Source organism: Brassica rapa, chromosome A01 (genome assembly GCF_000309985.2).
Source record: "Brassica rapa cultivar Chiifu-401-42 chromosome A01, CAAS_Brap_v3.01, whole genome shotgun sequence".
Classification (NCBI taxonomy): Eukaryota; Viridiplantae; Streptophyta; class Magnoliopsida; order Brassicales; family Brassicaceae; genus Brassica; species Brassica rapa.
Genome location: NC_024795.2, coordinates 27670919 through 27695824, shown reverse-complemented (window position 1 = coordinate 27695824; position 24906 = coordinate 27670919). Strand labels below are relative to the sequence as shown.

General features: G+C 31.5%; 2 protein-coding genes and 2 long non-coding RNA genes across 6 annotated transcripts; 2 read left to right on the top strand and 2 right to left on the bottom strand.

Moving 5' to 3' along the window:
- The first annotated feature begins 4728 nt into the window (after positions 1-4728).
- LOC103848951 (probable ADP-ribosylation factor GTPase-activating protein AGD11) lies at positions 4729-7343 on the top strand. 3 transcript variants are annotated; one of them, XM_009125793.2, is made up of 10 exons: positions 4731-5067; positions 5179-5322; positions 5402-5485; positions 5591-5675; positions 5759-5834; positions 5908-6071; positions 6151-6355; positions 6450-6566; positions 6661-6756; positions 6923-7204. In XM_009125793.2, the coding sequence occupies exons 2-10, from the start codon at positions 5280-5282 to the stop codon at positions 7202-7204; spliced, it is 1152 nt and encodes a 383-aa protein (XP_009124041.1). In that variant the 5' UTR covers positions 4731-5067; positions 5179-5279. The 3 variants fall into 3 exon arrangements, with proteins under 3 accessions (XP_033147057.1, XP_009124041.1, XP_009124033.1); XM_009125785.2 differs by having other exon boundaries at positions 4734-5067; positions 5145-5322; positions 6923-7343; XM_033291166.1 differs by lacking the exon at positions 5402-5485 and having other exon boundaries at positions 4729-5067; positions 5145-5322.
- A 751-nt stretch (positions 7344-8094) lies between these two features.
- LOC103848942 (rhomboid-like protein 19) lies at positions 8095-10505 on the top strand. The gene is made up of 8 exons (XM_009125776.2): positions 8095-8231; positions 8330-8457; positions 8821-8881; positions 8963-9129; positions 9259-9364; positions 9448-9650; positions 9730-9867; positions 10169-10505. The coding sequence occupies exons 1-8, from the start codon at positions 8220-8222 to the stop codon at positions 10269-10271; spliced, it is 918 nt and encodes a 305-aa protein (XP_009124024.1). The 5' UTR covers positions 8095-8219; the 3' UTR covers positions 10272-10505.
- Positions 10506-13436: 2931 nt separating this feature from the next.
- On the bottom strand, positions 13437-14845 carry LOC117134132. The gene is made up of 2 exons (XR_004458294.1): positions 14690-14845; positions 13437-14336 (listed from the first exon to the last, which is right to left on the bottom strand). It is a non-coding gene; the product is annotated as an uncharacterized LOC117134132 (long non-coding RNA).
- A 1-nt stretch (position 14846) lies between these two features.
- On the bottom strand, positions 14847-15515 carry LOC117134119. The gene is made up of 2 exons (XR_004458279.1): positions 15393-15515; positions 14847-15042 (listed from the first exon to the last, which is right to left on the bottom strand). It is a non-coding gene; the product is annotated as an uncharacterized LOC117134119 (long non-coding RNA).
- Between the last annotated feature and the right edge of the window lie 9391 nt (positions 15516-24906).

Below are 24906 nucleotides of genomic sequence, written 5' to 3'. Positions count from 1 at the left end.
AAAATGGTTCTCAATCTATTGCAACATGGATCATGACAATGATATTTTTTTCATTCATCATGATGATAATATAGTTTTACAGTTTTTTTTAAAAAAAAAATATGTTTTCATAATTATCTTATTATAGTAATCAACATAAGTATTGATGTAAATATCTGACAGATAAATCATATAAAAGAATTCTATTTCAATCCTAGCCTAAAAGCATCGAATGATTACAAGTGCCTAATTCAATAACACAAATTTTTTAAAATTAATGAAATATATAATTGAATAACAGTATAGTTTAATGAAATTTTCAATTTCCTCATTTTTAATCAAATTTTTAGATCTAATACCCTGATATCTCTTACCAATTTGTTATAATTATAGAACATGATTTAGTGCATAAATTCAACCTAATGAAATCTTAATATAAACAATAAACTGATTCGTTAGAAATAAAATACATATGTCAATTTGAATGAAAAGCTCGAATCGATCAACAAAAGCTTTTATTTTAGTGTTCATGACTTGCTAAAGTATAAATCATAGTTCATGTCTTACAAAGGAACATATGCTCTCATCTTTGTCATGTTCAAAAGAACGTTAGATTGATAAATACACAATCTAACTTGATCTTGTATATAACTTTAAAAGATATAATTACTAAAGATATGAAAAATATCATCAGCTAAATACAGTTAAGAAAAAAAAATGTTATTATTCACTTACTAGCTTATAGAATCAAACAATTAATTCATATATATCTAAATAAATAAATAGTGGACGAAGAAACAGTAATCTAACATTCGGAGAATACTGTAAAACACAAGAACAAAAAAAAATTTATAGATAAAGTTTGGAAAGAAAAAATAACGTTGAAGACGGCGTAAATGAAATAAAATAAATAAATAATATAGATTGTATAAGCAGAATAAAAGAACAGTGAGAAAATAAAACAAATTAAACTTGGAACCCACTATAATATAGATACACCAATAGAAGCGTCTTAAAATGAATGAACTTTTAAAAGCTAGTGCACAAGATCAGTACATGTGGCTAGGATAGAAAATCAGATGTTTTAATTAGAATTTACATATGACTGCAAAGTATGATTCCAACCAATTATTTACGAATTATGAGCCAATTATTTCTCACCAACCTTATAATATCATCATCACATCCATTCACGACTTTCAAATTCCTCTAGTTTCAAAAAATCTTAGATATTTCAAAGCTTTGAAAATTGTACATGTATAAATGCCAATCATCTTTTCTGTCTTACAAGAAGTTAATGTGGTGTTAAGCTGTATATAGATAATAATAATAAAATATATTTTAAACTAGTTTAATAATCAAAATGAGTCTTGTATGTGAACCTAAGAAATAATAAATATGATTCAATATATATAGAAACTTTTACTTGTGTTTCCAATAGTTTTCGTTTTTTAATATTTATAAAACTAAAACACGTTCAGTATGGTCTACTTAAAAAAATCATATTAGGACAATTGCAAATTGAATAGATTTCATTTTGCTATTATCTCTATAGTAAAACGTTTGTTTTTTTGTAAATCAAACATATCTGAATGAAGTGTGAAGTCTCGTTAATCTATAAATAACAAGTTACGTACCAGTAACCTATATATGACTATTTACGTACCATTCATAACTGGATACATATACGAAATATAGATTTGATCTTATTCATTAGTTTATCGCAAAATCCCACACCACCATGACGAATAGTATAAGAAGAGTTCGCTTCACATCGTCATTAATTAAAACATGAGTGGACGAATTAGAAATCACCGGTAAGACGCAAGACAACATCGTCATTACTTAATTTTAACACTGCCTATATATTCGATGATAATATTTTAACACATAGTGTGTAAATAGATTGATGTGTTTATGTCGTTTCATGGACAGAGCCGGTCATATAGCTAGGTTGTAATACATTGATTTGGGAGATTTTGTTCTGATCAGACTTGTAACCCGAACTTGAATGCCCGGTTTTCCGGGATGATTTTAATGTATTACTACAACCAAGCTGGTCCTATAAGTGTAGACAGCTATAAGCAAAAGTATAAAAAATGACCACCTTTTCAAAAATAAATAGAAGAAATGTGGTTTAAAGGTCTTTCAAACCTTTGTTGCCCCTGCCAAGACCGTGTACGGAGCATTCACCAGTACGTTAAAGCAATATTTTGAAATTTGTGGCCAAAAATTATTAATAAATGTGTCGGCCGGAAATTCATGCTTGTTACTTGGTCCAAAGCCGGCTCTGCTCGTGGAGGAAACATGTATCACGCAATTCAGGTACACACTTTTAGGTTTGGTTGGTTTCAAAGGTCAATTTCAAGGTTTTATTCTTTCAGCGTCGGAGAGATTTATGGCAATCTTATAACACCAACCGTAAGGCATATGCTCCCATAGTTTTTGATCACACCAATGACTGAAACAGACTTTGGGAAGATGATAAAGAAATTATACACAGTCAATCTCTAGGATACAGCCAGAACTAAGGATTAGCAAATTAAGGTGGAAGCGATGTTACTAAGTATCTTGTTCCTAAGTATATGTGCAATAATCAATCAACTTTGACTGTTTAAAACTTCTTTTGTTGCACATATGGTTGTAAAACAACGATTATCTTTAAGACAAGTAATAATCTGCTCTTTGAACTCCACTTTCTATGCTTTATTTTGCAACTAAGATCTTTGTAACATGATCTTTCCATTAACAAGAGTATAGTAGGCAAAATGAATAACAAGCATCAAAATCCAAGAGATGATAAGTTCATATAGCGGCAGAAACACATGAGACAATTCATCCAAAATACTAATTAAATAAAAAGCTAAATGTTTTTCAGAAATCTTTCACCATGAGACTTTGCAAGGCACAAACTTGACGCTTATTGTCCGCAGTGTATATAACGGCCAGCAACTAGGAATACGAATAGACCGAATACCTCCGCCGAGCTGCACATAGTTGGTTGGCCTAAGTACCTTAGATTCATAAGCCCAGCCCCCAGGGACCTACAGAAAATTAAAGTAACAAATGATTATCTATCGAGAATGTTTTCACACTATAAAGAGCATTCCTAGGTGTCGTAGACATCTAACTTAAAGATGCCAAGACTCCAGACTTTATCATTCTCTCCAGCTCACAAATAAACACAACAAGTGAAAACCATCATCACTGAAGCTTTTGACACAAACTATTGCTTAACATTCTCTAACATGGTGGTGGTGACATAAATGCATATAAGACTGAGCTTGAAAGTATGTTTTCAACAAGAAAAATCAAACAATGTTCTTTCCAGTTTCTCATCAGAAAATATTTCATTACAAGCTTGAAAAATATGTTACCTTGAATATAGTCGCCTCGTAAGTTCCAAAAACATCACCTGAGATATATATACACAAGATTTCAAATAAATAAGGGTTTTCCAGAGTGGAAAAAGAAAATGAAAGGGGGAGAAAAGTTTACCTACAACGCCGCCAAGTGCGCCGCCCACGGCAGCGATTCTACTCAAACAACTATTTTCTCTCGCCATCTTTCAACAGTTTTTTTTTTTTGTTTTTGAGAATTTTTCAGACAACTTCTTTGCTGTGTGTTTCTGTAGGAAAATAATTTTGCGGTTGTTCCTCGCCGCTTATAAAGTTTTTTATTTCCTTGGAGACAAAGGCCAACAACAGTGATCGACCTCATATAGAACCAGTTTAAACCGTAGGCCTGCAAGCCCGGTTCATTTGGTTTAATTGAATTAAATTACGGTTCAGATCTAAACTAATCGAATTAATTGGCCTTTATCGCAAATTCGCCCCCAAATATGATAAAACTGTAATCTGCTTCAAGAAGATCATTGGCATGATCCGTGGCGGGTGCTGGTCATATGTATGCTTCTTAACAAAACTTCTGGTGCACAGGTTTGTCCTCACTCTTCTATCTCTCTCTCTCCATATCTTTGCTGAGCATATATTGTTTAGGAGCATCCCAGACCAAATTAGTTAAGTTTTGCCATTTGCTTGTTGCATACCTTTTAAATCAGTTTGACAGCAATTAGTACATGAATGAGAGAAGTCCAAAAGAAGTAGATGCGAGTATTTGGTTTCCTGACTGATTGATTGATCCATGAATGGAACTGCTTGCTCTTGTTATAAGAAGTAACCTATAATGGGAAGTGGGATTGTATAAGACCTGATGATCATATGCTAAACTATTAGTGGGAAGTCCTTAGGATTCGTTATATGTTAATAGTTGGGATACAATTATATATTGTGCTCTGTTTTTTTGGTGTTGTCAATGTTGAAAAGTTGTAAATGATAGAGATCTTGTCATAGAGTTTGTTTAAACTTTTAATGTGTTTTGGTTTGGAATCATATTATGAGAAAATCAACGGAAAAACTTCTGTTTGACCAGAAAAGGTAGCAAATAAATGCGTGTACAGTAAGTTAGGTTTATATTCAACACAATTAAATGTAACACGAAGAAAATCCGAACTAATCAAAACTTTGCTGTATTTAATGTAATTTGGTATCATTGATTTTATTAGCACATGCAATAATCAGAACGTTTAATTTGTGCGTTTATCATTGAAATTGTGGTTCTAAATTAAGACATTTGTGACGTTGTTTTGCCAAAAACTAATCAAGAAGTAGTAAATAAATAAATATCGTAATAATGGGTGATAATATGACATGTCAAATTGTCAATTACAAAATTTCAGAAAAAAAATTGGAAAATAAATCTCATTGGTGCATCTCCTCTCATCTCATCTCTGGCCGACAAATAAAACACACCTAATCATAGGCTTCTCCATCTCCTTTGTTTGGAGGATGATGTAATTTCTCAGACATCATTTCTCCAAATCCTTTCGAAACTTTGTTTTTGTTTTCTTTGTTTAGGTTTTCTTCTCCTCGTGTTATTATTCAAACATAACCTGTTCTCCTCGGCCTTCTACAAAATATAATAATAATAATTCAGCTGATCTACAGAGCTTTTAGGTTCTTCCAAGAAACTGAACATTGAAGGAAGGCCTTGATGAGTTTGGATTTTCGTAGTTGTCCCTTGTTTACGGTATCCTCGACGAATCCTTTATAAACTTTTCATTGGTGAAGTCAAGTTATTTTTTTTAATGTTTTTTTTAAATTCAGATTCTTGTTGTTTGACAATGCAATGGCTCTTCAGGGGATGTCATGATTTGTGGAAAAATCTTTCGGACAAAACCTGTTTGAATGCCCCACCTTTTTGTCTGAACATCTTCTCATTGTCACGGCTTTAAGTTCGAAATGTCTCTCGGCCAAGAACATGACAATCCTTTTGAAGTTTCTGGTAACCAGCACAAACCCATTAATATTTACAATGTTTTCCTATGATAAAACGGTTTCAAATGTTGTCTTTGTGTTTTTAGGGTCGCATGCTTGCTTATATGACCTGTTATGTTTAGAGACATCAAACGAGACTCTTGAAAATGATTTTCAGACATCTTCTTCTGGTAATAATAATACCTAAAACTTTTCTAAGTTAATGATGTAGATGATGATTATGCTAGTGTTAATTGGAGACAAGTCTCATATTTGGTCCTGTTTGACATTTTCAGATCCTCGAGATCGGTTAGAGAAGTTGCTGAAACAACCTGCGAATAAATATTGTGCTGACTGTGGATCTCCTGAACCAAAATGGGTGTACGTTGATCGATTTACGTGTGTAGCATTTCTACATTATCTTCTATTCATGGATTGATTCGTTTCCTCTGATGTTGTTATAGATCGTTAAGTCTCGGTGTGTTTATCTGCATAAAATGTTCTGGTGTACACAGAAGCCTTGGAGTTCATATAACAAAGGTACTTTTCTTTCTCATCTCTATGTTTTCTTTTTGTCTAGAGCCTTTTAACCGATTTTTTTATTTAATCACAGGTCTTATCAGTTAAGCTAGATGATTGGACAGATGATCAAGTTGATATGCTCGCAGAGTACGGTGGAAACACTGTGGTGAACCAGAGATTCGAAGCTTGCAACATCGACCATTTAAAGAAACCCAAACCTGATTCCAATAATGATGAACGCAATGATTTCATCAGGTGACAATAATAATAAACAGTTTGTTATAGTCTCATGCATGTATAGTTTATCTCACTGTTTATGTCTTGAAATCTGCAGAAAGAAGTATGAGCTGCACCAGTTTATGGACCCAAAAGATTGTGCTCTGTGCCCTTATCAGCAGCCTAGCAAGATAAATGATTCGACACCGTCTTTATGTTCTGCAAACCACCGTTCTACGAAAAACCGTATTGGTAATGCATTTAGGAATAGCTGGGGAAGAAGAGAATCTGATCACAAAGGCCACAAGAAGAGCAATTCTCTGGTAAGCAACCATTACACCTACATACATGCATACATGTTTAGTTTAGGTAATACAGTGTTACTAATGTTAGTTATTGTGGGTGTGTGTTTTATAGGCAGGTATGATTGAGTTTGTCGGATTGATTAAGGTTAATGTGGTTAAAGGAACTAACTTAGCGGTCCGAGATGTGATGACCAGTGATCCTTATGTTATCCTTACTCTTGGCCAACAAGTAAGCTCTCTGAAAAAGATTTCTCTACCCTTGTGACTTAAAACTAAACTAGTCATGTAAACTAAGTCTGGTCTTGTTCTTTATGTTGTTGAAGTCGGTTAAAACAAGGGTAATAAAGAACAACTTGAATCCTGTGTGGAATGAGACGCTGATGCTTTCTATACCTGAGCAGATGCCTCCTCTCAAAGTGGTAAGTGCACATCTCTTTTTAACTTGTGGGTTGAAGAATAATAACAATTACTGAAACAGAGAGCTCTGTTCTTAAACTCATTAACTTAAAGGTCCAAACTATTAACTGATTGTTGTTAAAACTAGTACCACGAGCTATACCAAACTCTTAACATGTGTTTTTTCAGTTGGTATACGACAAGGATACGTTCTCGACAGATGATTTCATGGGGGAGGCAGAGATAGACATACAACCACTGGTGAGTGCAGCGAAAGCTTACGAGACATCGAGCATTAAAGAGCCGATGCAGCTGGGGAGCTGGGTGGCGAGCAAAGAGAACACGTTGGTGAGCGATGGAATAATCTCACAGGAAGAAGGGAAAGTGAAACAAGACATATCACTCAGGCTTCAAAAGGTGGAGAGAGGTGTTCTTGAGATACAACTTGAATGTGTTCCTCTCACTCAATGATAACAACATTCTCCTTTTCTCCCTCTTTTTTTTTCTTGTTTATGCTACTTTCTACCTCAAAACCTTTGTAAAAAACCATTATATTAATTGTATGTTGATACAGTCATTAAGAATCAATTTCATGAACCATTATACTGCATGTTGGTTTTTTTTGAAGCTACCACCATTGGTCCATTACCTGATTTTTAAAAAAGTTTTTTTTTTCCGGTGACTAATAACATCAAATATGGATATGGAAACCAGTGTATATGTTTCTCAAAATGGACACAATATTTTTTTAACGCTGGATAATTATGCTATTATAACTATAAAAAATACTACAGACAATTCTACAGCATAGCTGATCAAAATCATAATGGACACTGTGTTTTTTTTCTCAAAATGGACACAATGTTTATTTTAAATTATTTTTAATCAAAACCATAATGAAATTAATCTTGTTTTAGTATGCTCTAGCTTTTAGAGGATCATCTTGCAAGTCGCAAATGTGTAAAGAGGAGCATAGCTGATCTTGTTGAGTTGAGACAGAAAGGGTTCAGACCATTCCCTGATGAAGGCCTAAGGGTCGAACACAGGCGTCAACAAAGAGTAAGGCAGTGAGTCAGTGACTGCCTCAAGTTGTATGCACAAAGCCTTTAAGGGGTTTAGTCTCACTTCATGAAGTAAACAATATAAAACCTGGAATTCGATTATAATAATTCAAGAACTAAATTAATAAAAAAAAATAATTATACACAATAAGTTAGCCTGAATAATAACTTCAAAATTTCTTATTACAAGTTTACAAGATAGATTTATACACACACACATATATGATGTTGAAAGTAATTACCGCGTGTTTTAGCCCAGTGGGTTTTAGCTTTGCTTATAAACTTATAATAATATATCTAATAACACGACGTCGTATAGTATAATTATTATATATACTCACTACTCAGATAATAATCGGACTCGTCGACGAGATCTATCGTCAGGATCTCAGATTTGTCACACTCTCGGTGATCATCCGGCGACAATGAGCTCTCCGGTACGTAAATATCTATAATCAGATCAACGAGATTCGATCGATTGGCTTTCATCTGATCTACGAATCTAACTCTTTTGTTTTCACATTGTTGGATTCAGGGAATAACGAGTATGTTCACAAATTTCACTAAGCTCTGCAAAGGACTCGCTCTGGTGCTTGTGGTGGGACACCTCCTGGTTCAGTTCGTTCCCGCCACCGTCCCTTACCTCGCTCTCATTCCGGCGAGGTACTCCTTTTCACTGAATCGATCATCTGATTGATTTTGCGTGATTTTGGAGGAAATTAGGGTTCCTATTATGTTTAAATCAGTTAGAGATCATATTGCTTAGGTTTCCCAATTTGATGTATGTAATCAGAATTACTTTTGGGCAGTTACTGAGTTTGTTAGACCATGATTAGCCACAGTCTCTCAAGTGGAGGCGCTAAGAGACGTTTCTTAGCTTTTCTTAGTTTTAAATTAGAGATATAAGAACCGTCTCTTAGATTAAAAGTGTTAAAAAAAAATAAAAAAAAAGTCAAATCATAAGTTAAGAACCCCGGCTAAGAGACCGGGGTTTAATCATGTCCTTACACCCTTCTTCATTTGTAGGACTATTCCTTTTGGCTGGAACCTGATTACTAGCGGCTACTTTGAACTCTCTGTACATGGAGTATGTGTTTCTATTTCAATCCACATTTTTGAATCTGTAATGTTTTGCATACGTGAGTTGACTGTTTGTGCAATGTTGCAGGTTGTCATCAGCACGGTTTCTCTCCTCTTTATGGGGAAGTTTCTGGAGCCTGTGTGGGGTTCCAAGGAGTTTCTTAAGTTCATCTTTGTGGTGAACTTCCTTACGTATCTCTGTGTTTTCGTCACAGCCATTGCTTTGTACTACATTACAAGGCTCGAAATCTACCTGTGAGTACTCTCTAACACCCTTTACATGTTAAGTTTATGCTTATTTGTTTCAATCCTCTCGCTTGAATATAAATGGATGTCTACCTTGTCTGTAGTTATGTAACCTGTTGTCTGTTATCTCTTGTGTAGATATATGCCCTTTGCAGGTTTTCATGGTGTCTTGGCAGGCCTTCTTGTCGGGATTAAGCAGATAATACCTGACCAGGAGGTGTTGCTCGTAAAGATCAAAGCAAAGGTAATATTCCCTTTTTTGCTTTAACTGCGGCTAGTCGAACAAGTGCTCACATCCTATTCTTGCTTGTGGTTTATGTGGTGCAGTGGTTGCCCTCTATTACGCTAGTTTTGTCAATAGCCTCAAGCTTCTTCACACTAAATTCAGCAGCGTACCTTCCCACTTTGATATTCGGTACATATATGGGCTGGTTATACCTCAGATACTTTCAGAGGAGAACAGAGACAAAGCTCAGAGGTGATCCGAGTGATGACTTTGCCTTCTCTACTTTCTTTCCTGAACTTCTCAGGTGAACGAATATTCCTCTTCTTTTTGCAACTATACTTTCGAGTTGTTTGTAAATTTTTGTGTTTCCTGATAAAATGCAGACCGATAATTGACCCTATAGCCTCAATCTTTCACCGGATGCTTTGTGGACGATCAAATGCCACCAGCGAGGACCATGGTTATACTACCAGCGGTGCTCCATTACCCGGTTCTGACTCTGCTGAAGCATCTAGGAGGAGGTAACATTCGTTTGTTTTACGTTTTTATCTCTTTCCTGCTCTACTGCAATGGTAGTTTGGATGCAAATCCCCAGCTTCTCTTTTGGCTAGACCTTGTTGAAACATGATCTTAGATTTTGGTTGATGCAAATCAAGGTAATGAATGATCTAAGAATAGATAGGACTGCCTTGTCATCACTTGTATCAACATGTAAAGACTTTGCCTAGTTTATACCGAACCAAAACCTGAGAAAACTGTTTCTGATTCTCAAAAAAGAAACTCCACCTTCTTTTGACGTTTCAAAAAATCTTGTGGTTGCAGAGAAAGAGGAGCAAGGGCTCTAGAGGAGAGACTTGCAACTGAAAGGTTGGTTCCTCCAAGGAACAAAGAAGAGTTACAGAGTGATGCTTTGGATAGCGTTTAAGTGGAGACTGCAACTAGTGTATTGAAGAAGCTGTGTGAGGGTTCTTACTTGTTTCAGGTGGACAGTGTTTATTTTTTGTTAATTAAATTGGCTTTATACAGAATCAACAAGCTAGTCCGTAAATTCCTAATGACAGCTCGGAAAGTTAGTGCATTTCCTTGGACAAACCAACCCGTTAGAAACGAACAAGTTTCCTTGGACGAGAGAATATAAAAGTTATTCATGTTTCACATTTTCCAAACTTGTTATTTTTGTTTCATATTCACAGTCGATCACACAAACAAGAACTCCATTCTGATTCTTTGGTTACAACCGTTAGGGGATATGATTAGAATTCTTAAGGTAGGTTTGACTGAGTGGTTAGAAGTAGCTTTGTACTCTTGTTTTTGTGGTTTAATTAGATTGTCTAAGAGGCGGTTCATCCTGAGTCGTGGGATGAATTTGTTCTTGCATTCGTTGAAAATACAATGTCGTTTATGATTGGGTAGGTAAGATCTTTCTTCTAAGTGTTTCTAAATTATACTAGATTTCAACATTATACAGAGGGTTAAGATCTTTATAAGGTTGAAATTTACGAATTGGTAAATGAAAGTTGATGTTTGAGAAAAAAGACAAACCTGTTAAGTTTCTTTACCCTCAAAGCGTCGACTTTCCTTTAGGAGAATACTCAACAAACACAAGAACAGAGGACTGAGAACAGAGGATAATGAAGTTGTGAGAGAAGTAGAGGAGATAAAGAGAGTAAAAGAGGGAGCACACACAAGACTTTAACCAGTTCACTCCCGTTAATGAGGGTAGTTACGTCTGGCCGAGTCTTTAACTCGGAATCCACTAGATTCAGATAGTGTTTACAATAGAAGCTACAAGTGACCCGCCTTAATGCCCTTCACCAGCACTTAAGACTCACTCTGTCAATTCCTAAGTCTAGAGAAAACTCAACACAAAGCTTAGACCTTACAAGTTTTCTCTCTTCTCACTATCTCTGTATTATGTTTCTCTCTCACATCCTCTCAATACAACAAGACCTTCTATTTATATAAAAAGTCTTGAACCTTGAGGCTTGACCTAACACAAACGCTTCTTTCAAACTTGAACGCTTGCTTGCATCATCAAGTCACGCTTGCCACAACATTCCAAATGTGCTTTTGAACTCTTGGAGACACAAAGGACAACAGTACGATCATGAAGAGGCGGTGTAGTCGTTTCCCAAGAAGTGGTCCCAAAAGCATGTCTAACTTGAGTTTGATTTACACCACCCATAGTTAGAGCTGAAGTTAACGTTGAGCACTTTTGATCTTTGTTGTAGTAACTTGGTCATCACAGTTTTCATCTTCACAAATCTCCACCTGAAATCTTGATGACAAAACTATACTTCCACACACACATTGAGAGAGAGAGAAACAACACCTTTGAATCTAGTTACAGGATTCCAAGACTCGGATCCCCTGAGTTTTACTACTCAGGTCTGACATGTAGCAAGTTCAAGGCTATCTGAAACTTGCTAACTGCCAGAGTCTTTGTGAAAATATCCTCCGGGTTCTTCTCTGTTGAAATCTTCACAACATCAATGTCACCACTTGCAATGATCTCCCGTAGTGACACTTGACATCAATGTGCTTTGTCCGTTTATGGTGCACATTTTTCTTGGAGAGTGCTATTGCACTTTGAGAATCACAGAAAATCTCCACACTTTTCTGATCATAGCCAAACTCCTTGAATAAACATTTACGCCATACGGCTTCCTTCACAGCTTCAGTCAATGACATATACTCAGATTCTGTTGTGGACAAGGCGCCACAACTTGCTGCAATCCTGACTTCCAGCTTATGGTATTTCCTCCAAGAGTGAACACCAAACCAGTTATTGATCTTTTTCTATCAGGATCCGCAGCAAAATCAGCATCACAGTAACCAGTGATCTTGAACTCAGAACTTTTCTTGAACAAAAGCTTTGTGGTCAGAGTGCCTTTGATGTATCTCATGACCCACTGAACTCCATTCCAGTGCTCTTTGATAGGATTGCTCATATAGCGACTGATAATACCCACTGGATAAGCTAGATCAGGATGAGTTCCTATCATGACATACATGATACTGCCCACAGCATTTGAGTTTCATGAACATATTTTAAAATTTCAAATCATATTATACATTTGTAATTAATGTGTGCTAAACTCATTTTCATGGTAAATGAACATCGTTCAACTGTTTTTATAAATTAATTTAGTAAAACTCCATAAACTCCTAAAATTAGAAACTAACCATTTTAAAATCGCTATTCTCTTGAAAAATAGAGACAACAAAGGCTCCATACCTCTTTGAACATCATCAGATGTTAGTGCAGAATGCAACTATGCATTAAAAAAATATTGTCATATTTTTTGAAATTTTCTCAAATCCATGTGTTAACCTCTACGAAAATATTGAGTTTTTGGTAAATTTTTTATATACTTAAGCCTATAATCTTTAGTCTTGTTTTATAATTTCTAACCACATTCTACATTTGTAGTAATGTATTTTAAGATCTTTTTCATGGTATATGAGAATCGTGATAATTTTTTTTATCAATTAATTTAGTAAAACTTCATAATATTTCCTAAATCGATGGAATAATCACTATAAGATCACTATTTTTTTTGAAAAACGGAAACAACAAGGCTCCAAACCTCTTTGAACATGATCATATATTAGTGCATGATGCAACAATGCATTAAAACAATATTGTCGTATTTTTTGAATTTTTTCAAAATCTATGTGTTAACCCCCTATGAAAATATTGAGTTTTTGGTAAATATTTTATATACTGAATCCTATAATATTTACTGCTATTTTAAAATTTCTAACCATATTATACATTTGTATTAATGTGTGCTAAACTCTTTTTCATGGTGAATGAACATCATTCAACTGTTTTTATAAATTAATTTAGTAAAACTTCATAAACTCCCAAAATTAGTGGACTAACCATTTTAAAATCGCGATTCTCTTGAAAAATAAAGACAACAAAGGCTCCATACCTCTTTGAACATCATAATATGTTAGTGCACGATGCAACTATGCATTAAAACAGTATTGTCATATTTTTTCAAATTTTCTCAAATTTTATGTGTTAACCTCTACGAAAATATTGAGTTTTTGGTAAATGTTTTATATACTGAAGCCTATAATCTTTAGTGTTGTTTTAAAAATTCTAACCACATTATACATTTGTAATAATGTATTTTAAGCTCTTTTTCATGGTAAATGGTAATCGTTATAATTTGTTTATCAATAAATTTAGTAAAACTTTATAATATTCCCTAAATCGATTGAATAATCACTGTAAGATCACTATTTTCTTGAAAAACGGAGACAACAAAGGCTCCAAACTTCTTTGAACATGATCATATATTAGTGTAGGATACAACAATGCATTAAAACAATATTGTCGTATTTTTTAAATTTTTTAAAATCTATGTGTTAACCCCTTAGAAAATATTGAGTTTTTGGTAAATACGTTATATACTGAAGCCTTTAATATTTAGTGCTATTTTAAAATTTCTAACCATATTATACATTTGTATTAATGTGTGCTAAACTCTTTTTCATGACGAATGAACATCGTTCAACTGGTTTTATTAATTAATTTAATAAAACTTCATAAACTCGCAAAATTAGTGGACTAACCATTTTAAAATCGCTATTCTCTTGAAAAATAGAGAGAACAAAGGCTCCATACCTCTTTGAACACCATCATATGTTAGTGAAAGATGCAACTATGCATTAAAACAATATTTTCATATTTTTTAAAATTTTCTCAAAATCCATGTGTCCTCTACGAAAATATTGAGTTTTTGGTAAATTTTTTATATACTGAAGCCTTTAATCTTTAGTGTTGTTTTAAAATTTCCAACCACATTCTACATTTGTAGTAATGTATTTTAAGCTTTTTTCATGGTATATGAGAATCATTATAATTTGTTTATCAATTAATTTAGTAAAACTTCATAATACTTCTTAAATCGATGGAATAACCACTATAAAATCAATATTTTCTTGAAAAACGGTGATAACAAAGGCTCCAAACCTCTTTGAGCATCATCATATATTAGTGCAGGATATAACTATGCATTACAACAATATTCTCGTATTTTTTGATTTTTTTTAAAAATCAATGTGTGTTAACCCATTCGAAAATATTGAGTTTTTGGTAAATACTTTATATATTGAAGCCTATAATATTTAGTATTGTTTTAATATTTCTAACCACATTATACATTTGTATTAATGTGTGCTAAACTATTTTTCATGGTCAATGAATGTTGTTCAACTGTTTTTATAAATTAATTTAGTAAATCTTCATAAACTTGCAAAATTAGTGGACTAACCATTTTAAAATCGCCATTCTCTTGAAATATAGAGACAACAAAGGCTCCATACCTCTTTGAACATCATCATATGTTAGTGAAAGATGCAAGTATGCATTAAAACAATATTGTCATATTTTTTGAAATTTTCTCAAAATTCATGTGTTAACCTCTACGAAAATATTGTGTTTTTGGTAAATGTTTTATATACTGAAACCTATAATCCATAGTGTTGTTCTAAAATTTCTAACCACATTCTACTTTTGTATTAATGTATTTTAAGCTCTATTTCATGGTATATGGGAATCTTTATAATTTTGTTTATCAATTAATTTAGTAAAACTTCTTAATACTCCTTAAATCGATGGAATAACCACTGTAAAATCAATATTTTCTTGAAAAACGGAGACAACAAAGGCTCCAAACCTCTTTGAGCATCATCATATATTAGTGAATGATGCAACTATGCATTAAAACAATATTGTCGTATTTTTGAAATTTATTCAAAATCTATGTGTTAACCCCCTTTGAAAATATTGAGTTTTTGGTAAATACTTTATATATTGAAGCCTATAATATTTAGTGTTTTTTTTTAAATTTCTAACCATATAATAAATTTGTATTAATGTGTGCTAAACTTTTTCAAAGTGAATGAACATCGTTCAACTGTTTTTATTAATTAATTTAGTAAAACTTCATAAACTCCCAAAATTTGTGGACAAACCATTTTAAAATCGATATTCTCTTGAAAGATATAGACAACAAAGGCTCCATACCTCTTTGAACATCATCATATGTTAGTGCAGGATGCAACTATGCATTAAAACAATATTGTCATATTTTTTGAAATTTTCTCAAAATCCATGTGTTAACCTCTACGAAAATATTGTGTTTTTGGTAAATGTTTTATATACTAAAGCATTTAATCCATAGTGTTGTTTTAAAATTTCTAACCACATTATACTTTTGTATTAATGTATTTTAAGCTCTATTTCATGGTATATGGGAATCTTTATAATTTTCTATCAATTAATTTAGTAAAACTTCATAATACTCCCTAAATTGGTTGACTAACCACTATAAAATCACTATTCTGTAGAAAAAAAGGAGACAACAAAGGTTCCAAACCTCTTTGACCTTCATCATATGTTAGTGAAGGATGCAACTATGCATTAAAATAGAATTTTCATTTTTTTTGAATTTTTCTCAAAATCTATTGGTCCCTACGAAAATATTGAATTTTTCGGTAAATGCTCTATATACTGAAGCATATGATCTTTAGTGTTGTTTTAAAATTACTAAACACATTCTGCATTTGTATTAATGTATATTAAACTCTATTTCATGGTACATGGGCGTCAATTAATTTAGTAAAACTTCATAATACTCCTTAAATTGGTTGACTAACTACTATAAAATCGCTATTCTCTAAAAAAACGGAGACAACAAAGGTTCCAAACCTCTTTGACCTTCATCACATGTTAGTGAAGGATGCAACTATGCATTAAATAGAATTTTCATTTTTTTAAATTTTTTTATCAAAATCTATAGGTCTCCTACGAAAATATTGAATTTTTCGGTAAATGCTCTATATACTGAAGCATATGATCATTAGTGTTGTTTTAAAATTTCTAAACACATTCTGCATTTTTATTAATGTATATTAAACTCTATTTCATGGTACATGTGCGTCGTTTAAATTTTTTGTCAATTAATTTAGTAAAACTTCATAATACTCCCTAAATTGGTTAACTAACCACTATAAAATCGCTATTCTCTAGAAAAATGAAGACAACAAAGGTTCCAAACCTCTTTGACCTTCATCATATGTTAGTGAGGGATGCAACTATGCATTAAAGTAGAAATTTCATTTTTTTTGAATTTTTTTCAAAATCTATGGGTTAACCCCTACGAAAATATTGAATTTTTCGGTAAATGCTCTATAGACTGAAGCATATGATCTTTAGTGTTGTTTTAAAATTTCTAAACAGATTCTGCATTTCTATTAAGGTATATTAAACTCTATTTCATGGTACATGTGCGTCGTTTAAATTTTTTGTCAATTCATTTAGTAAAACTTCATAATGCTCCCTAAATTGGTTGACTAACCACTATAAAATCGCTATTCTCTAGAAAAACGGAGACAACGAAGGTTCCAAACCTCTTTGACCTTCATCATATGTTAGTGAAGGATGCAGCTATGCATTAAAATAGAATTTTAATTTTTTTAAATTTTTTCTCAAAATCTATTGGTTAACAACCCCTACGAAAATATTGAATTTTTCGGTAAATGCTCTATATACTGAAGCATATGATCTTTAGTGTTGTTTTAAAATTACTAAACACATTCTGCATTTGTATTAATGTATATTAAACTCTATTTCATGGTACATGGGCGTCTTTTAAATTTTTTGTCAATTAGTTTAGTAAATCTTCATAATACTCCCTAAATTGGTTGACTAACGCCACTATAAAATTGCTATTCTCTAGAAAAACGGAGACAACAAAGGTTCCAAACCTCTTTGACCTTCATCATATGTTAGTGAAGGATGCAACTATGCATTAAAATAGAATTTTTATTTTTTTAATTTTTTCTCAAAATCTATGGATTAACCCCTACGAACATATTGAATTTTTCGGTAAATGCTCAATATACTGAAGCATATGATCTTTAGTGTTGTTTTAAAATTTCTAAACACATTCTGCATTTGTATTAATGTATATTAAACTCTATTTCATGGTACATGGTCGTCGTTTAAATTTTTTTGTCAATTAATTTAGTATAACTTCATAATACTCCCTAAATTGGTTGACTAACCACTATAAAATCACTATTCTCTAGAAAAACGGAGACAACAAAGGTTCCAAACCTCTTTGACATTCATCATATGTTAGTAAAGGATGCAACTATGCATTAAAATAGAATTTTCGTTTTTTAAATTTTTTTTCAAAATCTATGGATTTAACCCCTACGAACATATTGACTTTTTCGGTAAATGCTCAATATACTGAATCATATGATCTTTAGTGTTGTTTTAAAATTTCTAAAAACATTCTGAATTTGTATTAATGTATATTAAACTCTATTTCATGGTACATGGGCGTCTTTTAAATTTTTTGTCAATTAGTTTAGTAAATCTTCATAATACTCCCTAAATTGGTTGACTAACCACTATAAAATTGCTATTCTCTAGAAAAACGGAGACAACAAAGGTTCCAAACCTCTTTGACCTTCATCATATGTTAGTGAATGATGCAACTATGCATAAAAATAGAATTTTCATTTTTTTAATTTATTCTCAAAATCTATGGATTAACCCCTACGAAAATATTGAATTTTTCGGTAAATGCTCTATATACTGAAGCATATGATCATTAGTGTTGTTTTAAAATTTCTAAACACATTCTGAATTTGTATTAATGTATAATAAACTTTATTTCATGGTACGTGGGCGTCGTTTAATTTTTTGTCAATTAATTTAGTAAAACTTCATAATACTCCCTAAATTGGTTGACTAACCACTATAAAATCACTATACTCTAGAAAAAACGGAGACAACAAAGGTTCCAAACCTCTTTGACCTTCATCATATGTTAGTGAAGGATGCAACTATGCATTAAAATAGAATTTTCATATTTTTAATTTTTTTATCAAAATCTATGGGTTAACCCCTACGAACATATTGAATTTTTCGGTAAATACTCTATATACTGAAGCATATGATCTTTAGTGTTGTTTTAAAATTTCTAAACACATTCTGCATCTGTATTAATGTATATTAAACTTTATTTCATGGTACATGGGCGTCGTTTAAAATTTTTGTCAATTAATTTAGTAAAACTTCATAATACTCCCTAAATTGGTTGACTAACCACTATAAAATCACTATTCTCTAGAAAAAACGGAGACAACAAAGGTTCCAAACCTCTTTGACCTTCATCATATGTTAGTAAAGGATGCAACTATGCATTAAAATAGAATTTTCATTTTTTTAATTTTTTTTTCAAAATCTATGGATTAACCCCTACGAAAATATTGAATTTTTCGGTAAATGCTCTATATACTGAAGCATATGATCTTTAGTGTTGTTTTAAAATTTCTAAACACATTCTGCATTTGTATTAATGTATATTAAACTCTATTTCATGGTACATGGGCGTCGTTTAAATTTTTTGTCAATTAATTTAGTAAAACTTCATAATACTCCCTAAATTGGTTGACTAACCACTATAAAATCACTATTCTCTAGAAAAAAGAGGACAACAAAGGTTCCAAACCTCTTTGACCTTCATCATATGTTAGTGAAGGATGCAGCTATGCATTAAAATAGAATATTAATTTTTTTAAATTTTTTCTCAAAATCTATTGGTTAACAACCCCTACGAAAATATTGAATTTTTTGGTAAATGCTCTATATACTGAAGCATATGATCTTTAGTGTTGTTTTAAAATTACTAAACACATTCTGCATTTGTATTAATGTAAATTAAACTTTATTTCATGGTACATGGGCGTCGTTTAAATTTTTTGTCAATTAATTTAGTAAAACTTTATAATACTCCCTAAATTGGTTGACTAACCACTATAAAATCACTATTCTCTAGAAAAAAAGGAGACAACAAAGGTTCCAAACCTCTTTGACCTTCATCATATGTTAGTAAAGGATGCAACTATGCATTAAAATAGAATTTTCATTTTTTTAAATTTTTTATCAAAATCTATGGGTTAACCCCTACGAAAATATTGAATTTTTCGGTAAATACTCTATATACTGAAGCATATGATCTTTAGTGTTGTTTTAAAATTTCTAAACACATTCTGCATTTGTATTAATGTATATTAAACTTTATTTCATGGTACATGGGCGTCGTTTAAATTTTTTGTCAATTAATTTAGTAAAACTTCATAATACTCCCTAAATTGGTTGACTAACCACTATAAAATCACTATTCTCTAGAAAAAAGAGGACAACAAAGGTTCCAAACCTCTTTGACCTTCATCATATGTTAGTGAAGGATGCAGCTATGCATTAAAATAGAATTTTCATTTTTTTAATTTTTTCTCAAAATCTATGGTTAACCCCCTACGAAAATATTGAATTTTTTGGTAAATGCTCTATATACTGAAGCATATGATCTTTAGTGTTGTTTTAAAATTCTAAACACATTCTGCATTTGTATTAATGTATATTAAACTCTATTTCATGGTACATGGGCGTCGTTTAAATTTTTTGTCAATTAATTTAGTAAAACTTTATAATACTCCCTAAATAGGTTGACTAACCACTATAAAATCACTATTCTCTAGAAAAACGGAGACAACAAAGGTTCCAAACCTCTTTGACCTTCATCATATGTTCGTGAAGGATGCAACTATGCATTAAAATATAATTTTTAATTTTCTAAATTTTCTCAAAATCTATGGGTTAACCCTACGAAAATATTGAATTTTTCGGTAAATACTTTATATACTGAAGCATATGATCTTTAGTGTTGTTTTAAAATTTCTAAACACATTTTGCATTCGTATTAATGTATATTAAACTCTATTTCATGGTACATGGGCGTCGTTTAATTTTTTTGTCAATTAATTTAGTAAAACTTCATAATACTCCTTAAATTGGTTGACTAACCACTATAAAATCACTATTCTCTAGAAAAACGGAGACAACAAAGGTTCCAAACCTCTTTGACCTTCATCATATGTTCGTGAAGGATGCAACTATGCATTAAAATAGAATTTTTAATTCTTTAAATTTTTCTCAAAATCTATGGGTTAACCCCTACGAAAATATTGAATTTTTCGGTAAATGCTCAATATACTGAAGCATATGATCTTTAGTGTTGTTTTAAAATTTCTAAACACATTCTGCATTTGTATTAATGTATATTAAACTCTATTTCATGGTACATGGGCGTCTTTTAAATTTTTTGTCAATTAATTTAGTAAAACTTCATAATACTCCCTAAATTGGTTGACTAACCACTATAAAATCACTATTCTCTAGAAAAACGGAGACAACAAAGGTTCCAAACCTCTTTGACCTTCATCATATGTTCGTGAAGGATGCAACTATGCATTAAAATAGAATTTTTAATTTTTTAAATTTTTCTCAAAATATATGGGTTAACCCTACGAAAATATTGAATTTTTCGGTAAATGCTTTATATACTGATGCATATGATCTTTAGTGTTGTTTTAAAATTTCTAACCACATTTTACATTCGTATTAATGTTTATTAAACTCTATTTCATGGTACATGGGCGTCATTTAATTTTTTTGTCAATTAATTTAGTAAAACTTCATAATACTCCCTAAATTGGTTGACTAACCACTATAAAATTGCCATTCTCTAGAAAAACGGAGACAACAAAGGTTCCAAACCTCTTTGACCTTCATCATATGTTAGTGAAGGATGCAACTATGCATTAAAATAGAATTTTTAATTCTTTAAATTTTTCTCAAAATCTAAGGGTTAACCCCTACGAAAATATTGAATTTTTCGGTAAATGCTCAATATACTGAAGCATATGATCTTTAGTGTTGTTTTAAAATTTCTAAACACATTCTGCATTTTTATTAAGGTATATTAAACTCTATTTCATGGTACATGGGCGTCGTTTAAATTTTTTGTCAATTAATTTAGTAAAACTTCATAATACTCCCTAAATTGGTTGACTAACCACTATAAAATCGCTATTCTCTAGAAAAACGGAGACAACAAAGGTTTCAAACCTCTTTGACCTTCATCATATGTTAGTGAAGGATGCAACTATGCATTAAAATAGAATTTTCATTTTTTTAAATTTTTTCTCAAAATCTATGGGTTAACCCCTACGAAAATATTGAATTTTTCGGTAAATGCTCTATATACTGAAGCATATGATCTTTAGTGTTGTTTTAAAATTTCTAAACACATTCTGCATTTGTATTAATGTATATTAAACTCTATTTCATGGTACATGGGCGTCGTTTAAATTTTTTGTCAATTAATTTAGTAAAACTTCATAATACTCCCTAAATTGGTTGACTAACCACTATAAAATCGCTATTCTCTAGAAAAACGAGACAACAAAGGTTCCAAACCTCTTTGACCTTCATCATATGTTAGTGAAGGATGCAACTATGCATTAAAATAGAATTTTCATTTTTTTAAATTTTTTCTCAAAATCTATTGGTTAACCCCTACGAAAATATTGAATTTTTGGTAAATGCTCTATATACTGAAGCATATGATCTTTAGTGTTGTTTTAAAATTTCTAAACACATTCTGCATTTGTATTAATGTATATTAAACTCTATTTCATGGTACATGGGCGTCGTTTAAATTTTTTGTCAATTAATTTAGTAAAACTTCATAATACTCCCTAAATTAGTTGACTAACCACTGTAAAATCGCTATTATCTAGAAAAACGGAGACAACAAAGGTTCCAAAGCTTTTTGACGTTCATCATATGTTCGTGAAGGATGCAACTATGCATTAAAATAGAATTTTCAATTTTTAAAAATTTTCTCAAAATCTATGGGTTAACCCTACGAAAATAATGAATTTTCCGGTAAATTCTTTATATACTGAAGCATATGATCTTTAGTGTTGTTTTAAAATTTCTAAAAATATTTTGCATTTGTATTAATGTATATTTAACTCTATTCATGGTACATGTGCGTCGTTTAAATTTTTTTGTCAATTAATTTAGTAAAACTTCATAATACTCCCTAAATTGGTTGACTAACCACTATAAAATCGCTATTCTCTAGAAAAACGGAGACAAGGTTCCAAACCTCTTTGACCTTCATCATATGTTAGTGAAGGATGCAACTATGCATTAAAATAGAATTTTCATTTTTTAAATTTTTTCTCAAAATCTATGGGTTAACCCCTACGAAAATATTGAATTTTCGGTAAATGCTCATATACTGAAGCATATGATCTTTAGTGTTGTTTTAAAATTACTAAACACATTCTGCATTTGTAATAATGTATATTAAACTCTATTTCATGGTACATGGGCGTCGTTTAAATTTTTTGTCAATTAATTTAGTAAAACCTCATAATACTCCCGAAATTGGTTGACTAACCACTATAAAATCGCTATTCTCTAGAAAAACGGAGACAACAAAGGTTCCAAACCTCTTTGACCTTCATCATATGTTCGTGAAGGATGCAACTATGCATTAAAATAGAATTTTTATTTTTTTAATTTTTTCTCAAAATCTATGGGTTAACCCCTACGAAAATATTGAATTTTTCGGTTAATGCTTTATATACTGATGCATATGATCTTTAGTGTTGTTTTAAAATTTCTAACCACATTTTACATTCGTATTAATGTTTATTAAACTCTATTTCATGGTACATGGGCGTCGTTTAATTTTTTTGTCAATTAATTTAGTAAAACTTCATAATACTCCCTAAATTGGTTGACTAACCACTATAAAATCACTATTCTCTAGAAAAGGAGACAACAAAGGTTCCAAACTCTTTGACCTTCATCATATGTTAGTGAAGGATGCAACTATGCATTAAAATATAATTTTTAATTTTTAAAAATTTTCTCAAAATCTATGGGTTAACCCTACGAAAATATTGAATTTTTCGGTAAATACTTTATATACTGAAGCATATGATCTTTAGTGTTGTTTTAAAATTTCTAAACACATTTTGCAATCGTATTAATGTATATTAAACTCTATTTCATGGTACATGGGCGTCGTTTAATTTTTTTGTCAATTAATTTAGTAAAACTTCATAATACTCCCTAAATTGGTTGACTAACCACTATAAAATCACTATTCTCTAGAAAAACGGAGACAACAAAGGTTCCAAACCTCTTTGACCTTCATCATATGTTCGTGAAGGATGCAACTATGCATTAAAATAGAATTTTCATTTTTTAAATTTTTCTCAAAATCTATGGGTTAACCCTACGAAAATATTGAATTTTTCGGTAAATACTTTATATACTGAAGCATATGATCTTTAGTGTTGTTTTAAATTTCTAAACACATTCTGCATTTTTATTAAGGTATATTAAATTCTATTTCATGGTACATGGGCGTCGCTTAATTTTTTTGTCAATTAATTTAGTAAATCTTCATAATACTCCCTAAATTGGTTGACTAACCACTATAAAATCGCTATTCTCTAGAAAAACGGAGACAACAAAGGTTCCAAACCTCTTTGACCTTCATCATATGTTCGTGAAGGATGCAACTATGCATTAAAATATAATTTTTAATTTTTTAAAATTTTCTCAAAATCTATGGGTTAACCCCTACGAAAATATTGAATTTTCGATAAATACTTTATATACTGAAGCATATGATCTTTAGTGTTGTTTTAAAATTTCTAAACACATTTTGCATTTGTATTAATGTATATTAAACTCTATTTTATGGTACATGGGCATCGTTTTAAATTTTTTGTCAATTAATTTAGTAAAACTTCATAATACTCCCTAAATTGGTTGACTAACCACTATAAAATCACTATTCTCTAGAAAAACGGAGACAACAAAGGTTCCAAACCTCTTTGACCTTCATCATATGTTCGTGAAGGATGCAACTATGCATTAAAATATAATTTTTAATTTTCTAAATTTTTTTCAAAATCTATGGGTTAACCCTACGAAAATATTGAATTTTTCGGTAAATACTTTATATACTGAAGCATATGATCTTTAGTGTTGTTTTAAAATTTCTAAACACATTCTGCATTTGTATTAATGTATATTAAACTCTATTTCATGGTACATGGGCGTCGTTTAAATTTTTTGTCAATTAATTTAGTAAAATTTCATAATACTCCCTAATTAGGTTGACTAACCACTATAAAATCACTATTCTCTAGAAAAACGGAGACAACAAAGGTTCCAAACCTCTTTGACCTTCATCATATGTTCGTGAAGGATGCAACTATGCATTAAAATATAATTTTTAATTTTCTAAATTTTTTTTCAAAATCTAAGGGTTAACCCCTACGAAAATATTGAATTTTCGGTAAATGCTCATATATACTGAAGCATATGATCTTTAGTGTTGTTTTAAAATTCAAACACATTCTGCATTTTTATTAAGTATATTAAACTCTATTTCATGGTACATGGGGTCGTCGTTTAAATTTTTTGTCAATTAATTTAGTAAATCTTCATAATACTCCCTAAATTGGTTGACTAACCATATAAAATCGCTATTCTCTAGAAAAAACGGAGACAACAAAGGTTCAAACCTCTTTGACCTTCATCATATGTTAGTGAAGGATGCAACTATGCATTAAAATAGAATTTT

What these genes read in the sequence shown, in the direction of transcription:
- LOC103848951 (XM_009125785.2), top strand. Translation starts at nt 5,280, where the DNA reads ATGTCTCTCGGCCAAGAACATGACAATCCTTTTGAAGTTTCTG. An exon ending in TCTCCTGAACCAAAATGGGT is followed by an intron (nt 5,676 to 5,758) that starts GTACGTTGATCG and finishes ATGTTGTTATAG; the next exon opens with ATCGTTAAGTCTCGGTGTGT. An exon ending in TCCTTACTCTTGGCCAACAA is followed by an intron (nt 6,567 to 6,660) that starts GTAAGCTCTCTG and finishes ATGTTGTTGAAG; the next exon opens with TCGGTTAAAACAAGGGTAAT.
- LOC103848942 (XM_009125776.2), top strand. An exon ending in ACAAGGCTCGAAATCTACCT is followed by an intron (nt 9,130 to 9,258) that starts GTGAGTACTCTC and finishes TCTCTTGTGTAG; the next exon opens with ATATATGCCCTTTGCAGGTT. An exon ending in GCTGAAGCATCTAGGAGGAG is followed by an intron (nt 9,868 to 10,168) that starts GTAACATTCGTT and finishes TTGTGGTTGCAG; the next exon opens with AGAAAGAGGAGCAAGGGCTC.